This window comes from Limulus polyphemus, unplaced genomic scaffold, assembly GCF_000517525.1.
Source record: "Limulus polyphemus unplaced genomic scaffold, Limulus_polyphemus-2.1.2 Scaffold362, whole genome shotgun sequence".
Taxonomy (NCBI): Eukaryota; Metazoa; Arthropoda; class Merostomata; order Xiphosura; family Limulidae; genus Limulus; species Limulus polyphemus.
This window is the reverse complement of record NW_013665972.1, coordinates 128,507-148,161: the sequence shown is the minus strand read 5'-3', so window position 1 is coordinate 148,161 and position 19,655 is coordinate 128,507. Positions and strand designations below refer to the sequence as shown.

Here is a 19,655-nt window from a genome sequence, read left to right as displayed (position 1 = left end):
CTAATGAACTTTTCTCACAAATTTCTCGATCAAACGCTACAAATCTCATATCGCTAGAAAACCTTTGACCGAGAAGTCCGGATTGTATATTGGCTTTAAAAATCAGAATCACCTGTTTTTCGCTTAGTCAAACCTTTCAATGCAACGAATATGGTACACGATGGTACAATGTCGTTGTTATCACTTGACGACTGGCTTTGATTTCAACCTGAGTTTTTTATTTGCAAAGTATTTCACACAAATAACACTTAACCACTCGTAATTTCTTTAAAAAAAATGATTACACTAAATATAATTTCTATGAGCTTTCTCGACTTATTTAGGTCTAAAATATGCATACACAGTTCGTTCAACATTTCTGCATATTCAGCTAGGTTTTCCTTCATCACAATTTTACATTTACTTTACTTTGTTATAAACACCTTTTAGCTACTTTTTTTCTTTACTACGGGTTTTATTCTTCGTTTTTGCGTGTTTCTTTGTTTGAACTCGTAAACACGTAAAACCTTGTCATACACTAAACGCTCATAACTGTTCCATACCCTGTACATTATTATAAGTACCATTACTATACTTTATTGTTCAATTTACGTGCAGTTTTATTAAATGAAGTTACGTCTACGTGTAGTTTTATTAAATAAAATTTCGTATACGTGAGCTTCGTTGTCTAACGGCGTAAAATGTTTTCAAATAGACCAGGATTTATCGATTTAACCCATAAGGCCTGCATGGAAGCGTACCTTAAATGGGGTGCATGAAAATGATAGAATAAGGAAAATTCAAGCGAAGGGCATCAAAACTATCGCAAATGTTGCGGCTAGTGTAAAAATAAAATTGCATCCTGTAACTTTCTTTCAATATAATTTATATGGAAATTTTTGCAGAAACATTATCAAAATGATTAATGAAAATTCTAACCCGTGAAATACCTCTCACAAACAACTTTAATCCCGTTAACAAGGATGATTTTTTTGTTTCGTTTTTATCATGGGTGCAAGTTGAGAATGATTGAAATAATCAGGCAAAGGTAAAAATAAAATCTTTTTAAGATCTATATTAGAAAGAATATCTACACGCCACCTTAAAACTGGTTTTAATCCGAATAATTTGTATTACATTGCTAATTATGCCTACAGACATTTAAAGAGGAATACAATGTGTATAATACTGATAGTACGAAAGAAGTGAAAGAAAACTGAGAACCTGAAGTAACGAGCTTAACAGACAATGTTCTATGCATCTTATGGAGCGTTAGAGCATTCCACAGGTTAGGATATTAGCATAATGTACTTTCATACGCAAGTTTGGCATATGACTTAACGATCAATAGCTTAAGTGAGTCGAATTCAATTTATAAGTAATCTCTAACGAATGGAGGAAATGATGCAAAATTAATAGTTCATTACTGTAAAATGCGAATCCATGAAAAATTCCGTTCTAGCTGTAACTCCATCTTATATTTAGGCCCGGCATGGTCAGGTGGTTAGGGTGCTCGACTCGCAATCTGCGGGTACGAATCCCCTCTCCACCAACCATGCTCGCCCTTTCAGCCGTAGAGACGTTATAATGTAATGGTCAAGTCCGTTATTCATAATCTCTGTGGCGCAATTGGTTAGCGCGTTTGGCTGTTAACCGAAAGGTCGGTGGTTCGAACACACTCAGTATTATTTTAACCTGTAAACAAAGAGATGTTGTTTTTCGGCGCCCTGTTCGTGAAAGTGGGTTTTCTCATGGTACTCCTCCCCACAGCAAATTTCTACGGCATTGGATTTATAGATCCCCGCAACACTAAAGAACCCTTTGTCCCACAGGGGCCGTTTGAATTCGTCAAGTATCGATTTTCTCCTCTTTTTCGTCTTTGTCTGAACTCTTCATGGCTCCCTCGACTGCTTGTTCAGACACTCAAACATTTCATGTCAATATAACATTTTCAATCAAGCTCAACCCACTGGAATCCATATACAGCCCACACAAACTTCACTAATGGGGCGAAGAGAAACAAAAGCTTCTGAGCACCCCTTGATAATCCCCTGAGTTTTTACCTCGGTGGATCTTTATACAAAAATTCCTGCCACGACTTTGATTTGATTTGATTATTCATTGGTAAAAGAGTAGCCCAAGAGTTGGCCCTCTAGTCTTTCACTGCTAAATTAGAGACGGCTAGCGCAGATAGCCCTTGTGTAACTTTGCGCGAACTTCCAAACAAACTAAACCAAACCCTCTTATATTTATTCATAGTATTTGTTAACATAAAACGCACTATTGAGAAATGACAAAATGTTATTATATGTCTTAGGTGTGGAATATATAACTCCCAATGACATTAACTTTGAAGACGTACAGGCCGTGTGGTGGCAAATGGAATTGGAATACTCAACCTAAACACCCAGATCGAGACCTCAAGGATGCAAGCATAATCTTTCTTAGTTGTAAACCGCTGACCAGAGGGAAGGCAGCCAGCTAGCAGTACCCCTCGCCACAAGCTGGTCTAGCTCTTTGAACTGAATAACAGGATTAACGTTCACTTTTATAACGCACACATAGTGGCATCACGTCTCGAACCCCGGATTATTGGATCCACTGACTGACACACCAACCACTGAGTCGCACCAAGCTCAGTAATGTCAAGCTTCTGTTGTTTCTTTTGTTCTTTTTTCTGTCAAATATTTAAATTCACCTTTAAATTAAACGTTATGAAATTTTCTCGTTTTAAATACGACCATCAATAAACGAAGATTTCAAATACACAGACAATTCTTTGTTCGAGTTTCTTCAGGAACTGATCCAATATTGCTAATTGTTCTAGTAAGTGAACTTGGAGTCTAATTACTTATAAAACTTACTTTATTCAGACCTTTAGTAAAAACCACCGCAGTATGCTTACACGTGATCTTGATCTACTGGCAATAGAGAGTCTAATTGGGCAGTTGTATTAAGTAAACTACGCTTTCACTAATGTAGGAAGAAGTTGATATAAGTGCTAGAGAAGTTGAATATAGAATAAGTGTTGGAAATATAAAAAAGAGGTAATACTTGGTATACACATTCACCTACACAATATTGTTTAAAAAGCTGACGAAAATACAACTTAAAATTTCACAAAAATTTATTTTGCAAGGGCAAAATTTTAACAAAAATGTTGCAAAAAATATTAGTATAAATTTTCCCGGGACGTTTGGAAAATGAAACAAACAAACAAAAAAAAAACGTCTAGACCTTCTATCTTAAACGTGTTACATTGTAGTTTCAGTGATGTTAACAGGAAATCAGAAAATATTTCAATGATTATTTAAGCAAGGTTGAGCATCAACTGTAAAGGCAGTAACATCTAACTAGCTCTTTGGTCGTATTATGTTCGAGAGACGACGTTTATCTTCATTAGGTCCTGGGCAGTCTTAAGATGTCGCAAAGTTGTCTAACAACGGAATTGACTGTTTCTTTCTGATAGTAAAATCAGGATTCCAAATAATTATACAGTAAAGGTGGTTGTGATGCAACAGCAAAAATCCCTATCATTGAACAAAAGTTCACTGATTTGCTTCTTTCTTTCTTCTTCTTCTTTTTGCCCAAAAAGTGCTTGTTTGTTTATTCAAATAACATTATTGTATAGAAAATCAAAATATTGCCTGACTGGGTAATTCTTGGCAAACAAAAGAATAAATAAATATAACAGGAAAGCTTAAAACCATCTTCAAACTCGGAATATTAAAATATGATTAATTAACAGGTAATTGTATTTCTTAAGTTTTAATGACAAGACTGTGGCTAATATTTGTATAAAGGATGGAAAGATGTATAAATAAGAACAAATATCAAGGAAGGTAACGCTTTATATTGCAAGGGAAAAGTTTCCCCCATATTTTTATATAACAATACTATAAACTTTACTCTCGATGTCAAAAAATATTTTATAACAAATGACATTAGTTACAGTATACATCGAAAAATAAAGTTTAACGATCTACATTTTCCAGTTAATACGCCATATTAAATAAATGTAATATCTATTAAGTTAATTAGACGAGAAAACAAGGCACTTTGACATTGATTGAATTGCGGTGTTTACCTGAATAAATATCTGGAATCACCAGGGGAAGCCCTACAGTTTTCACTCTTCCTATCTTATCCCTGTCCAAGCTGCGACCATGAACTTTACGACAGCTGTAAGATTGGTAAAGGAGAAATGGTTGACCAATGTCGAGCGCTGTAGGAGTCTGAACATGATGAGTCATACCCTCGTGGACAGTAACAATTTGCGGGAGAGCGAAACGACGTACGAACTCTCGAGGCGAGTAAACCCGTTGGTGACTCCAGGAATGGGCTGTATACGAACTCATGTCGATAGTACCGTATGCGAAAGGCTTAGAGTACTTTAATGTAGTTATCAGAAAACGAAATTACAGTTCAATGTCATGGTCAGGCATGTGTAGCAGATAAATGTAGCATAAGTGTTCTCAGCAATATCAATTACTTTGTAAGTTGTCATAGTAAGAGGCCCTTGCAATAAATGAAAATAAAAATCGAGTTATAATGCGCGAAGGTTTCCTTTTTCTTTCTTTTGGAATTCCAATAAATCACGAAAGCTAAATGGTCTGTATAAAAGGCGTTGTTTTCAAAACTAACGTAGGTGTGCGAGAAGCTGAACTTCTGGACTTAAGTAGTGAATTTCTATCTTATAATAATGTCTAGTATTGATGCGTCAGCGATAGCTAATCCAATAAATCACGAAAGCTAAGTAGCCTATATAAAAGGCGTTTTTCCAAAACTAACGAAGATGTGTAAGAAGTTAATCTTTTGGGATTAAGTAATGGATTTCTATCTTAAAATAATGTTTAATGTATATACTGATACGCTAACGGTAACTAATCCTATAGTTTGATGTGGTGTGTCGTATAGTTCTCTAGTTTACTGTAGTGTGTCACAGTCTCCGTTGTTCCGGACTGGAAGGAGGAATTCTTATCTTTCCTGTTGAAAAAAAAATACTTATTTGAATGATGTTTTAATTATAAATTAAATATAAGTTTGCTGAAACAGCGACGCATATAATACAGATCATACTAATTTCGATTTATCTATAGGCTACAAAAGTGTATATATATTTCGGTGTTGATAATTATGAACCTAAATTACAATACACAATCGTCTCAATTTCTGTGCGATGCGTCACCTGGTCTCGATTCCAAAGCCAATTTATGTTACTTGAGGTGTCTGTATAGTTCAACTTACTGTCATACCATCTTGTTTGATAAAGTATTGCGTTTCTTTTACAAATGAGAAACAATAAACGATATTTTGCCTAGTGCTTGTCATTCGTTATTGGTGTTGTTTCTTAATGTTTTTTTTTAATCTTATGAATTGTTTGCAACCACTTTTGTTTTGTTTTTTCTCAGACAAAACAGTTGTTGTCTGAAATCTTGGACTTGAAGGTTCAAACAGAGACCAGTTAACTAATAATGATATACGGAAAGTGTACAGTGTTGACATATTAAAGTGACATAGATCATACAGTTAAACAGTAAAGTGACACAGAATATACTGTTAAACAGTAAAGTGACATAGATCATAAAACATGTAATGTACGGAATGCTTACAGTTCTAACGCATTAAAGTGATGTAAATTAATCAGCCTGCAATACAGGGGAAGCTTACAGTGTTAAACAGTAAAGTGACGATGATCAATCAACCTCTTAATTTAAGAAAAGCTTACAGTGCTAACACAATAAAATACATAGATCAATCCAAGTGTAAAATACGGAAAGCTTATAGCGCTAAAACAGTAAAGAGACATAAATCATACAACATGTAATACTCTGAAAACGTATAGTGCTAACACAATAATATGATACTGGTTAATCAACCTGTAATATAAGAAGAACTTACAGTGTTAACACATTAAAGTGACATAGATCATACAACATGTAATACTCTGAAAACGTATAGTGCTAACACAATAATATGATACTGGTTAATCAACCTGTAATATAAGAAGAACTTACAGTGTTAACACATTAAAGTGATATAGATCATACAACATGTAATACTCTTAAAACGTATAGTGCTGACACAATAATATGATACTGGTTAATCAACCTGTAATATAAGAAGAACTTACAGTGTTAACACATTAAAGTGGCATAGATCATACAACATGTAATGTGCGGAAATATTACATTACTAACGCATTAAAGTGATGTAAGTTAATCAGACTGCATTACACGGAAAGCTTACAGTGTTAAACAGTAAAATGACGTGGTTTGCTCAAAACAAGGAATAACTGCGTGGATAATAAAAGTCACTGGTGATTCTTTGTCATAATGCTTATTAAAGCAACTTACAAATAAACGTTTATATTTTCAGTTGATCCTTATCCTCATTTTTTAAGTATACATTTTCTTACCTCTGTATTAACTATTCTTAGTAACTGTAATAGGAAAACAGTCTTATTTACAGGACGACAATCCTATCGGGTTTACTACACCCTTATACGGAATAGTGCATAAGAGAAATAGGCCTAAGCTTTACGTTTATCAGAGAAAGGTATTTTATCCTAATTACTATATTCCACAACATGATAATAATTAACCGGAAAATATATAAGTTATACCACTTCTAATTACTTAATTAATATTGCTTTGGTAATTTCCGCCTTATCGTTGTCAATATGTTAATTTTACTTATGTTTTTGATAGAGCGTATTCATGGTTAGGCAGTTTCCATGCAATTATGTTACAGTTGTTTGTTATTTGAACAAGACGTTCCGAAACTTTCGTGATCCGCTTTTAAATCCCATCACCGAACATCCTTGCGATTTCAGCCTTGGTAGAGGTCAATCCCACTATTCGTTGGTAAATAATAGCCCAAGAAATGGTGGTGTGTGGTACTAACTAACTGCCCTCCCTCTAGTCAACCACTTCCAAATTAGGAACAGCTATCGCAGATAACCCTCGAGTAGCTTTGCCCAAAATTAAGAAACAAACAAACAAATATATCATACATTAATCATTCGCACATTAACGAAAGAAACGTAAATTTCTTCGTTAATAATAAGTAAAAGTATTTCAGGGTGAAATACAAATAAGTTTTAAATTTTCTCAATTTTTCAGTGAGAGATTATTTTTCATGTTTTATATGACTCAGAACAATTGTTTGTATTTCCTAACATGCTATCACATGACTTGGGGAGTCTACTTTCATCTGAAGTTCACTCATTCCTTGGCCTGCTGCCGATGTCACATGTAGAATTTGCTTCTCAGTGTAAACACGTCTAACAGCTTTAAGTTCCTTTTGTTTGTTACACGCGGGTTTTATCTTTTAGAGAAATTCTCTAGTTTTTTTACTTAGTTAAAACCTGTGTGCAACACAAGTGATAATACTGACTTCGCCATAGCGAACCAAGGAGAATTGCTACATTCTAAGAGTCAAGTTTACGCTCGTATTTACCAACCTACACAAGCTTTATTGCAACCTTGGCCGGATGTGTGATAGGGAATACTATTTCTGGCTGTATATCCTATTACCGCAAAACAAAATTGCCCTCCGTACTTTAGGACATTGGCGGATATAAAGGTGACGGTAATATCTCACTTTTCACTTAGAGTGGGTGATAGGTGCTGTTGACTAGCTGCATCCCCTCTAGTCTAGCGAAGATAGCTGTTATGTAGCTTTGAGCGAACATCCAAAATAAACAAACAAATATCTAATGCAATAAATACTTTGGAAATCTCTATAATTTTTATACTGAGTTTTTTCACTTTAGAAAAACTATAGAATTTACTTCAAGTGATTCAGAGTCTTAACTTAATTAATATCTTACCAAGAACTGGTTGATCAGTGGATTTGGGAGGATGTATTTATTTCTCCTGTTGAACACGCACAATTTCTTTACACGTAAAGCTGAAGTTACCACACTTGGAAGACCTTCTTTCTTACCGACTTGGATTATCACATCCTGAGGATATATAAAGTACTTTAAAATATTGCATTTATAAACTTTAGTTTTGGGGGAATGTATTTCGAGCATGCTATGCTTTCTACTGCTATATAGAACAATATTATTTGAGAAAAACTTTATACTAGTTTCCCATATATGTATAAAGTACTTTAAAATATTGCATTTATAAACTTTAGTTTTGGGGGAATGTATTTCGAGCATGCTATGCTTTCCTACTGCTATATAGAACAATATTATTTGAGAAAAACCGTGTTCTAGTTTCTCATACTTGTATATTTTTGTGTTATATATGCCATTAAGTCTGTAAGTTTAGTTGGATTGATTCAAATAGTGAGCACACAATAGTAATTCGGGACAGGAAACAGACTTCCCTAGAAAAGATATAACGCCCGAAAATTTAGCAAAACAAGCAACTAGACTGGCGTTTAGTAAAAATTGATGCTTCAAGGTAGTAATTTACTGTGTTATTCATGCAAATTATATGCTCGCGCTTTGCATTTTTTAGTTTTCTTTTGTTACAACTTAGAAAAGCAGTTTCTTAGAAACAAGTCTAATATATTAACCAAATATTGGGGTTATCTCAAAGCATCGAGTAGGAGTATGTCAAAACAGAAGCGTTTAAAAAAAAGTAGAAAAGAAAACGAGTTATATTTCAACTTAATTCATTTCGGGAATCCTCGATATTCCACGATACACTCATACATTTCACACTCATGTAGCTGTGAAAGATGTTTTGTTAAACGATACTTAATATTAAAAACCAATACCACCCAAGTTAAGAATGTTATTATAGAAAATATTGCGATTATTCTTTCAAGCTACATGCACATAATGGTTTGATACTTTCTACTTTCATAAAGATTCCTTTCGAACCTTCATTTCCCTAACCGTTTATTTTCGAAGATGGATAAAATAATGTGTCTAAGACAAAACAATGTTCTTGTAATCATGGCTTATTGCATACAACTAATACAACTACGTAACGTATAAACTCCTGCATCTGCAAGTGTGGGCTTCTATAATTCATGACCAGGCGTGGCTCAGTGATTAGAGTGCCGTACTATGAATCATAGAGTCCACAGTTCACATACCGCTACCGCAAAATTGCGCTCCGCACTTGAGATTCGTTAGTATAATGATTAGCAAATCCCATTAGTCGATTAGAAGAGTCCAAAAATTAACAGTGTTGGTGTTTATTATCTGCATTCCCTCTAATCTATCAGTTAAAATTCAGAAACGGCTAAACAGATAACCCCTTGCATAAATATCTGAAATAAACAAACACTCCCATAATTCCCAGACACTTGACGTAATGGACATTTTGTCTGTTTGCACACAGCATTGTGCTTATTTAGATCATCGTAATTGTCTTCAGACTGCGTAACAAATATCCAACTGAGTATCTCAAGACATAAAGTATCATTTCCAGCTTTATCTCCTCTAGATAGAAACATAACTAAGCCAAGAATCGTCAGTGGCTGGTGTAAGTCACGGATCATAAACACACTTAGTACAAACGAAAAAAATCAAATAATACTGACAGTACGTTGATAAGTTAAAAGCAGCGTAAGCTCCTGGAGAATTGGCTTCAATTGCATGATGTTTCGTAACTGGGCGCTACAAGTATGAAGTTTGGGAGATAAAGTTTAGAAAACAACTACAAAGTTTGGGCAGGTTGAGGTAATAATGGACTGGATAGCAAATTATTTTAGCTAATGATTTATGAGAGAAAAACAAACCACTGCCCTGGAGAATGCTTCATAACTCAGTATATTACTTGGCTATTGATTTTATAACATGATGTAGAGATTCAATGTTGCATGAACTGTTACAGTGATTCAATCGAAAGGAAATTTGGTTGTGCGCCCTACTCTTTTTTGCTTTCATCTGAAGTAGACAATTATTCTACCTTTAAGGAAAAAAATCTAGTAAAAATAAATTATAGCAAGAACATTTATTAAACGCAGCTATATTTTACCACATGTTTATGTACGCTTTTTCTTATATTAGAGGTTGATTTATCAGTGTCACTTTACTGCTAAAGCAATGTAAGCTTTCCGTTATTACACGTTGACTGATCTACGTCACTTTATTGTGTTAGCACGATAAGCTTTCCGTATGTTACACGTTGAATGATCTACGTTTCTTTATTGTATTAGCACCATAAGCTTTCCGTATGTTACACGTTGACTGATCTACGTCACTTTATTGTGTTAGCTCTGTAAGCTTTTCTTATAATAGAGGGTTGATTGATCAGCGTATTTTTACTGTTTAATGCTGTACCCTTTCTATATATCATTATTTTACCACACGCTTTTGTACGCAAATTGTGAAATAATATGCTGTAGTTTTCTAATACTTTAAAACTTCAAACTTTGTTACAGGTTGAAAGAACGCAGCTCTTGACCACAGATATACACCTTCTTCATCCCTAACTTTAATAATGTACGTTGGTAATTGCTACCTCATTATCGCTTACACTTTTTTTCCAGAATCAGTGCTTCGAATTTTAAAGAAGAACCGACAAAGGCCACGTAGTTTAACTCATATTAATCATGTGACCCGCAGATTGCGAGTCGAGTGCCCGATCCACCAGGCCTTAGATATGTTAGTAAAGTATCGTTTTTATTCTGTTTGACTCTTCATGTACACATTCTTTTATGTATTTATAATTTGGTCTATAGATGCAAGAATATTGAAAATATATGTAAAACGTCGCACGTATCCACTTTATTGTAATATTGCAATGAAAAACCTCGAGATACCATCTGGACGAAGTGTAATTTTGTTCAATGATACGACTTAAAAAATGTAAACATTTGCAAAAGATAAAAAATTGAAAACTTTTCTATCCATAAAAAAGCGTGTTTTGGTTAGAGTCTTTAGTACAAAGCAATAGCAGAGTTGCTGTGAGTCTATTAAACAGTAACATGGAAAAATTCAGTTACATAAAACAAAAACTTAACTATGTATATAACTAGAATTTTGCAAACGAAACTAAGATTGTTTTTCTTTTTTTTTTTTTTGTTTCCAAAATACTATACTATTTTATTTAGGAATTATTTTTGGTTACTCTCGGAAATATAAATTAACATGCAATTTGTTAAAATATATTTCTCGAAAAATGAGTAATTTAGGCATTGATCTATATGATTGTAATTGTCCAAACTTATTTAGGTCTCTATTAAAAAACGGAATAAAGAAAATGATGACGATTCACGGTAAAAAAAACAACAAAAAAGATAAAGTCATAACTGCAGACCCTTTCACTTGAAGCACTATAGTAATAAACTATGGATATTCAACAAAAGATGTTACACCGAGATTATGTACACGGTAAAAAAAACAACAAAAAAGATAAAGTCATAACTGCAGACCCTTTCACTTGAAGCACTATAGTAATAAACTATAGATATTCAACAAAAGATGTTACACCGAGATTATGTATACTAAATATCCGTGGCATTTTATGTGCTGAATATTAACTACATTATGTGACATAAATTAATTAATACATTTTTTGTTTAACTACCTACAGCGGAATTTTGCGTTTTAAGTAAATATAATTTTTTTTTCACGCTGAACTAGTTAAAAGTATATTTTGTTAGGCTTAAGAATCTCCGAATAAATTGTAATGAAAATTCTGAATGTGGCTTTCATTCGTGTTTTGAAATTTTATTATTTTAAAGTCATCTTTTCTGAGCATCGTATTTCATAACTGTTATCAAAACGTGCACACACCACACCTGATAATCACTGACTACTACATAAACTCAGAACTTGATGTTTTTAAAAATATTTTTTTCTAAATCTTGCAGGCACACCTAACGATGAAATGAATTAAAACTAAAACTCAAAACGTAGCCAAAGTTTCAGCGTAAGTCAGCAATTTCATGTAAAACGTTTTTAATTAAAGTGTTGGCTTATAAGTACTTTAAAAATTGAACAATAACTCAACGTTTCTGTTGTTTTTGTCTTTGCATAGCAAGCGAATATGAGACCAATTTCTTCCAGGAGTGATTATATTATTTTGCACAAAAACCATTATATGTTTATGAATATATTACTTGTTACTGACATATCGAGAAATTACTGACGTTTATTTTAACAAAACACCAGAAATAATGATATTCTATATAATTAATGTTTACAACTGTGCTAGTCACATTTCTAAACTGAATAATATTATGTTAATATTAGTTTTATTAAATTAAAATGCCAAGTAAATTATTCACTTCCCAATATAAAGACTCTAAACGTGATTAACTTGAAGTTGAAGTACTAATAAAATATATTAGATATTCAGTTATTACTTACCAAGTAAGTTATTCACTTCCCAATGTAAATACTCTAAAGGTGATTAACTTGAAGTTGAAGTGCTAATAAAATATATTAGATATTCAGTTATTACTTACCAAGTAAATTATTCACTTCCCAATATAAAGACTCTAAAGGTGATTAACTTGAAGTTGAAGTGCTAATAAAATATATTAGATATTCAGTTATTACTTACCAAGTAAGTTATTCACTTCCCAATGTAAATACTCTAAAGGTGATTAACTTGAAGTTGAAGTGCTAATAAAATATATTAGATATTCAGTAATTACTCAGCATTTACTGCCTAGTATCATTTGACTTTCTATATTTACATGTTTCTGCTTCTATATCTTCTCTTGTTGAAGAACACTAATTATTGTACTGTAAATGGAGGGTTTAAGTGCAAGTTTGAAACAGACCCACTGCCCCAAAGAATAACAGGCAGACAGACTCCACGGAGGCCTTCGCGTCCACTGTAATCGTGTCTCAGAGTAACCCACGCGCTGCTTTAGTGAATGCAGTCACAAGCAGCTTATTTCCATACACGAGTTCTTCCCCCTTTTCCCTCCTACTTTCGCAGACTCCTCTCTACCTCTGGAGGCACAACCTGTATTTAGTGTAACGTACTCTTGGTGCTGCTAGCTCTACACGAAATAAAAACTGCAGATGGCGGGCGAGATTTTTTTAAGGTTGATGATAATTCTGCAAGCTCGTCCTTGTCTCTAGAAGGGATTCTTGTTTCACGAGTCAACTGGATCCTATTATCAGGGGAATCTCGGCAAAGACGGCCCAATCACTGATAAAAATGAATACATCAAATCTAGTGGTTATATGTAAAACTGAAGGCGTCGAAATAAAATCATTCTTCACATTTTTAATTTTTGGATAAAATTGGGTAAGAAACAACACAATCTTTTCTTTCAGCTTTTGTGTTGTTCTTTTTTTCTTCCTTTCTCCTAAAACCAAGAAAATCAATTGTAAAGAATGCATAAAAACCTCATTCCTTACGTCACAAAAGTGTAATAAAAAACAACTTAGAACCACCACAATCTTCGCCTAGACTTGCCAGAGTGGGTAGTTTGGGTACAACTATTAAAGCAGGAACACGTACATAAACCGATAGCCAATAGAAAACGAAAATATATGAAACAGCTACGACAACAACAAAGTACTATTACGGAATTTCTAACACATATAGAGCGAAAAACAAAATGAATTGTACCGTCTACAGGCAACACAGCACACAGCCTTAATTACTTAAAAATCGTTTTGTGATTGTGTCCACTTATAACTGGAAAATTACTAGGTCGATTATCACCAAACCTGGCATGTACCTTTAGGGTCCTCCAGAGAGTAACATACGAAATCTAACCCCCTATGTCACACACCGGGGGTCCCTATTTATTCGCCGTGTATTTAACCGATACGTTAGCTATAAGAGTTATAATTGACGATAATCAAATTATTACTTTGTTTTCTAACATTTAGCAAAAATAATACAGTCTAATATTTGCTCATGATGATTACACTCAGTATTTCGGTTTATACCAACGTATATACAATTATACAAATCAAAATTTACAATATCGAAATTGTGAAGTTAGCTACGTAAGAAGCAATATTTGGATTTTATAATTATTAATTTCCGGCAGCTTAGCGGTAAGCGCTTGTAACATTTGCTCTTGTGGTTTGATTTCCACACTGAACAGATACTGTGCAGCTTTGTACTAAATAAGAACTGCTATGTGTAATTATAAAATATATAGGATTGGTTTGAAGTATTTAAAAGCTCTTAATGTCAGTAAGAACAATTAAAAAGAGGAATTTATGAGAAATATGCTACATGAAAGGGAAGGCATCCGAGTTAACTTTGGAAGCAACGTCGTCATCTCTTTGGTGTGTATATGTAATCTATCCCTCATAACGTACTATATTTAGACTGTTTTACTGATTTTAGAATGTTTTGTATAATTGCTACAGATATTATTTTTTGTAACATCTTAGAAAATGCGTCACAATTCTACTGTTTTCAGTCTTTACAGAATATTCGACATTAGTGTTCTACGAAGCACAAAGAACAACACATATACAAACATGAAAAATAACAAACCTTAGTAAACAGTCATGTATTTTATATAATAATGGTTTTATTCACTAAGAACAGATTGTGATGAGATGTATGTTTCTTTATTTGCTACAGCAAAAAGTTATTAAAATATAATTTCTTTTTGGTTTTTATATTTATTTTTCCTTCTATACATTCATACGTATCTGATTAAAAAAAACAAACGATTATTAAACTTATTTTCAATTACAATAATGAAAATATGTGCAAAAATAACACACATCTGTGTTACAGTAATGCTCCAAATAAAGATATCGAAAGATAGTTTTGGCTTGATTCCAGCTTTTATACTGTGTTAATTAAATGAACACATTTGTAAAGGAGAACAAAATAAACAAAAACAAAACTGGACAATACCTAACACCTTTAAATGTTATGCAACTTCAGTAGAAACACAAGAAAAGATTACCTGCAATCAAATTCATTAACAGAATTGCTGTGAATTTGTGAGTTTGCTAAAAAAAAAACAGTGATGTAAAAATATTACAGTTAAACTTCATTAATGTCAATTATGACATAATTGGAGCTTTTCAAATTAACTAAGAAGGATTAAGTTCTCCCTTTCTTTCTTTTTTTTTGGCTTTTATAGAGCATTATTACTTTTTCTAGGCATTGCTTTTGGAAAGATGGCACGGAGCTCTCGCTATTGTTCACCAATTTTGTTATTTGAGACAAAATATACAATGTAGAAGCCCTCGCTGGCTCTGCAGTTAGCTTGAGGGCTTACAGCTCTAAAACCGGGGTTGGATACTCGTGATGTGTACACACACACACAAAACGCTATGAGTCAAAAAGCAACTGGGGGAAAATGAACCTTGGCTTCGTAAATATAAAACACTGTGTTATAAATTTGCACTTGCCCGAGACATATGAGACTCTTGAGTTAATGGCCGAAAATACCGTTGTCAGCGAGGGTAGCAAACTGATGACCTAGAGCAGAATTGTAATAAAAGATATTTGTAGTTTGTCTATTTATTATTAATTGTAATTATTAACGTATAATTTTATTGATCTTCTAGCAGAAGGTATTACATAACAAAAAATATTTTTGTCATTTTCGTTTCTTAAATCAACTTCATGTGTTCATTAAAAGATATTTATATATATATATAGGGATGGCAAACGACTATTCTGTTTACCTCAAAAGTTTTGTCCGTGCAATGGGTAGACGATTTTCAAAGAAATATTGTTTGCCTTTCTTCTTTTTTCCAATATTATTATTATTAATATTATAAATATTATTTTTATATCATCACATCACACCTATAAAACACGTGGAAAGTGAATTTACCTTTACTTATCGGCATTTCTATATAATAATCTAACCAATGATAACACTTTTGTGATAACACTTTTGAGACATTTCACATGCATCATTCTGCAAGGCTGCTTTTTTATGGAAAAAACGCAATTTATCTTTTCGGTACGCCCCCCGGTGGCACAGCGGTATGTCTGCGGATTTACAACGCTAGAAATCGGGTTTCGATACTATATAGATAGGCTATTGTGTAGCTTTGTGCTTAACTTCAAACAAACAAACAAACTTTTCGGTAAAGTTGCTATTTTGAACACAGGCTGCAGTGCTGTCACTCATCTTCATTTAATAAGCACGTAAATTGTTTGTGATTTCTCTGCTAAAGAACGGTAACGGTTTGAATGAGGCTTAAAAATAGAGACAAGTTCAATAGAAGATTTACTGAACAGAACAATTATTTAAAATTTTGATGTTTAATATAACACCCATAGAGATTGATACTCATAATTTGCTTGTATTTTTTATAGGTTTTCAAGAATTATAATATAAATAAGAAAATTATGTACTGTTATGAAATAATAAGAACAGAACAAAACTCGAGTACTACAGTATTATAGAACAATTTGTTTTTTGGTAATTCGGAGTTTAAAATTTATTCACTTTACCTTAAAATAGGGAGTTTATCGTAGAGTCATTAGTAGCCGTTTATGCCATCATAATATCCGAAATACAATAAAAGAATTAAAGCTGTCTTTCAACGATAATTTATTATATTTGTTTGTTTATTGATCTGGAGATCTTTCTGTGCTTGCCGTACTTAATCTAGAGGGAAGGCAGCTAGTCAACACCACCCACCGCCAATTCTTGGGTTTCTCTTGTAAGACCGAATAGTGGTCTTTGACTTCTACTCTTATAATACACCCACGGCTCCTAAGCGTGGAGTGTGATTTTTTTTTGCGGGGTGGTGGTAACTTGGTGCGAACTACAGAACCTCAGATCAACAGTCCAGCACGATAACCACTGGGTCACGCTCAGCCAACAGTCCAGCATGATAACCACTGGGTCAAACTCAGCCAACAGTCCAGCATGATAACCACTAGGTCACGCTGAGACATTGTTATTAGAGATTTTGAACAAAACAAAGTTTGTACTCATCGGTTCACCTATTGTAGGGAAACCTTCAATTGAAAATGAATAATTTTTACCATTTTCTATCGAGATGAAAGTCCAATGCCTTTTACAAAGTAACTTATCTATAGAAGACCTTTTTTTAATGCTAAACTAGTCAATATACAACGGTAGTATTTCCGCAAGTGTTCGTTACCTTTGTCTTAGTTTCAAATTCAAGGTTTTAAACACAAACGTTTTGGATGCAGCCACGTTGAAGTTAAATCTGTCAGAAAGATATGTCGTCCAAAAACATTAGAAACCAAAGCAGTAGAACAGTAAGAATACGATATTTTGTTCTTCTCATTTAACTACTTCCATTGTCGTAGATCTTTCAGTGATTGACAGGCTTAGATATGTTTGAGCAGATCTCAGCTAACGAATGTCGTAAGAAATAGTTTAAGAACATTTATTTTGTTTCTACTCGGTGTGCAGAATGTCCTGGATGTCACAAACATGTTGTAAACCATTACATTCTTACAATCCAAATAAAATGTCCTAATGGAACAGCCCTGAGCAAAAGTAGCCTTGCTTTAGGATGAGTTTTCATTGTATCCGAAACAGCATTTTGGGAGTTTCTTTGCATTTTTTCTAAGCAATGTATTATATGAGTGATTGGTCTATTTACTTCAAACTGAAAAATACATTCACTAAAAAACCATCTTATTTAACGTTTCAACATCAATTGTTGGATAATTGTTCATAAAATAAGATTTTTGTCGATCTTTCCGTGCACTAAATGATGCAAAAATTAAAATCGATCGTGTACAAAAAAAACAAACAAACAACTACATTTCTTTAATATTTTCAGCAAAGAAATTATTTACCAACCACAGAAATAAAAACATTAGTGCAGTGGATGCCTTTACTGCTATTATTAGGACAGTTAGATGTATTATCAGTTTTATAGTAAAAATCTGATGAAAGGTAGACGTGTATTTTCTTAGAAAAATATAATAATTAGTTTAACAAGCAACCTCTAACTCAACGGAAGCAGAAACGGTAGGGCATGTTCTGGGAACCATACTTAACATTTAGTCCTTTTTTTCTGAAACTTTTCTGGAATGTGTATTATCTTACGAGGAATCCAGATGTGTAGGCCAATTTATAATCAGATAAAATCCAAAGAATGTATGAGTAGTTTTTGTCAGTAGAATTTGGTGATGTTTTTAGCATAATTCAGACAATGGTCATGGCGATGTTTTAATACATTTTCTATAGAACACTCATTAATCCCGAACTTTCTGTGAAACCTGTGAGGAACTTCTGAAACAACGAGTTAGAAACTCGAAGTGTTTGTTCTTGTCTAGACGGTAACGAGATCGGATTCAAATCTAACCTGCAAATGTAAAGTAACAAAGTGTTCGAGGTGTTACAAGTGTAGAAGGTGTGGATATGACACAACACAACAGTTGCTCAAAATAGTTAGCCGTAAGAGAGGTCAGAGAAGCTTCGGCGGAGGAAGAGTTGTACAGAAGCAATAAACTTACGGATGTATGCGACGACTTGTCCTCAAATGGGGAAGAGAGCGACGACGATTCGGCGTGGTGCAAATCTCGACGATGCGAAGGAAGAGTATGATTCAAGATCAGATACGTTATAATTTGAGGTATGATAATGGAATTTTGTAGTATACTAAAAACCAGAACTCATATCCTTCTTACTGCTATAAATTATTTTCTAATTATTCAAAAATATTTATGATTAGATACATCTTGGACAATAATAACCATTTACATGACCTCATGTTCGCCTACCAGTACAAATGCTCAAGTTACAAACAAAGAGTACACAAAATCAACAGCCAGGAAACTAGAAGAACCACTCAACGAGTACCTAAACCTCAGAAGTGTAAACTACACGCAAGCAAAGTGTGTACCCAACTGTAACGACAGCTACCGAGCAATCAACACTTCAAGACCCTTCTCAGAGCATAGAATGAGAGAAAAATACGTACTCTTGAAATCATCATGGTAAAACTAAGGAAACTAGCGATGAACATTCGGGAAAAAAAAATAACCACTTCCACTTTTGTTAAAACTGTAACTGAACCATATTCTGAGATTTTCTTAAGTATATGAGACCAGGCGTGGCCTAACGATTAGTGGATTACGACTATGTATCCGAGGGTTTAGGATTCGCTTTCCGTTGCTACAGAAACACGCTACTCTCTTTGAGGCCGTGTGTGCAGTACACGAATGACGGTCAAACCCCACTATTCGGCCAGACAAGGGCAACTCAAGAGCTGGCAGTGGGTGATGTTGACTAACAGCTTTCAAACTAGTCTATAAGTTCAAAAATTTGATACGGCTATAAGCAGATAGCTCTTTGTATGGCTTTGCATAAAAAGACAAACCAAAGCAAAAGCAAAAAAGTCTTTATTGCCATAAATCTTAAAAGCTGCAATTGTACTTTCCTAAACAAATTATAGGATATTTGATCAGGCACTTCAGGTTCTGTATAATAACTCTGGATACAATCACCAATAGTGTCAATAAGAAACGGTCTAATATTATACATAACTATTTTTTTTTTATTCTAAGCACTTACGCTTCCACTGTTCTGCTGTGCAAACAATAACAGATCACAAAAAGTGTCAGTCCACAGCTTTTAATCTACTTGTAACTATTTTTTCAAACATGTAAACACGTACTGTCGTGAACTTTGCCTAGCTGCATTTATTGTGTTCACAAACAACTTCTAAAGCAGCCCTATAAAACATTGAGGAGAATGCATATTTTTGCTTAGAAGGTAAGAGGCTTGTTTGTTTGTTTTGAATTTCGCCCAAAGCTACACGAGGGCTATCTGCGCTAGAAGCGTAAGACGAGAGGGAAGGCAGC

General features: G+C 33.8%; 1 protein-coding gene across 1 annotated transcript in view; it reads right to left on the bottom strand.

Annotated features, from left to right (window-relative positions):
- The window catches only part of LOC106457697, a 35,675-nt gene extending 31,254 nt beyond the window's left edge, over positions 1–4,421 (bottom strand). Inside the window, exon 1 of the mRNA XM_022383703.1 lies at positions 4,067–4,421. Within this exon, the coding sequence (XP_022239411.1) occupies positions 4,067–4,337 (271 nt within the window). The 5' untranslated portion in view covers positions 4,338–4,421. The remainder of the gene's footprint in view (positions 1–4,066) is intronic.
- Positions 4,422–19,655: the final 15,234 nt, after the last annotated feature.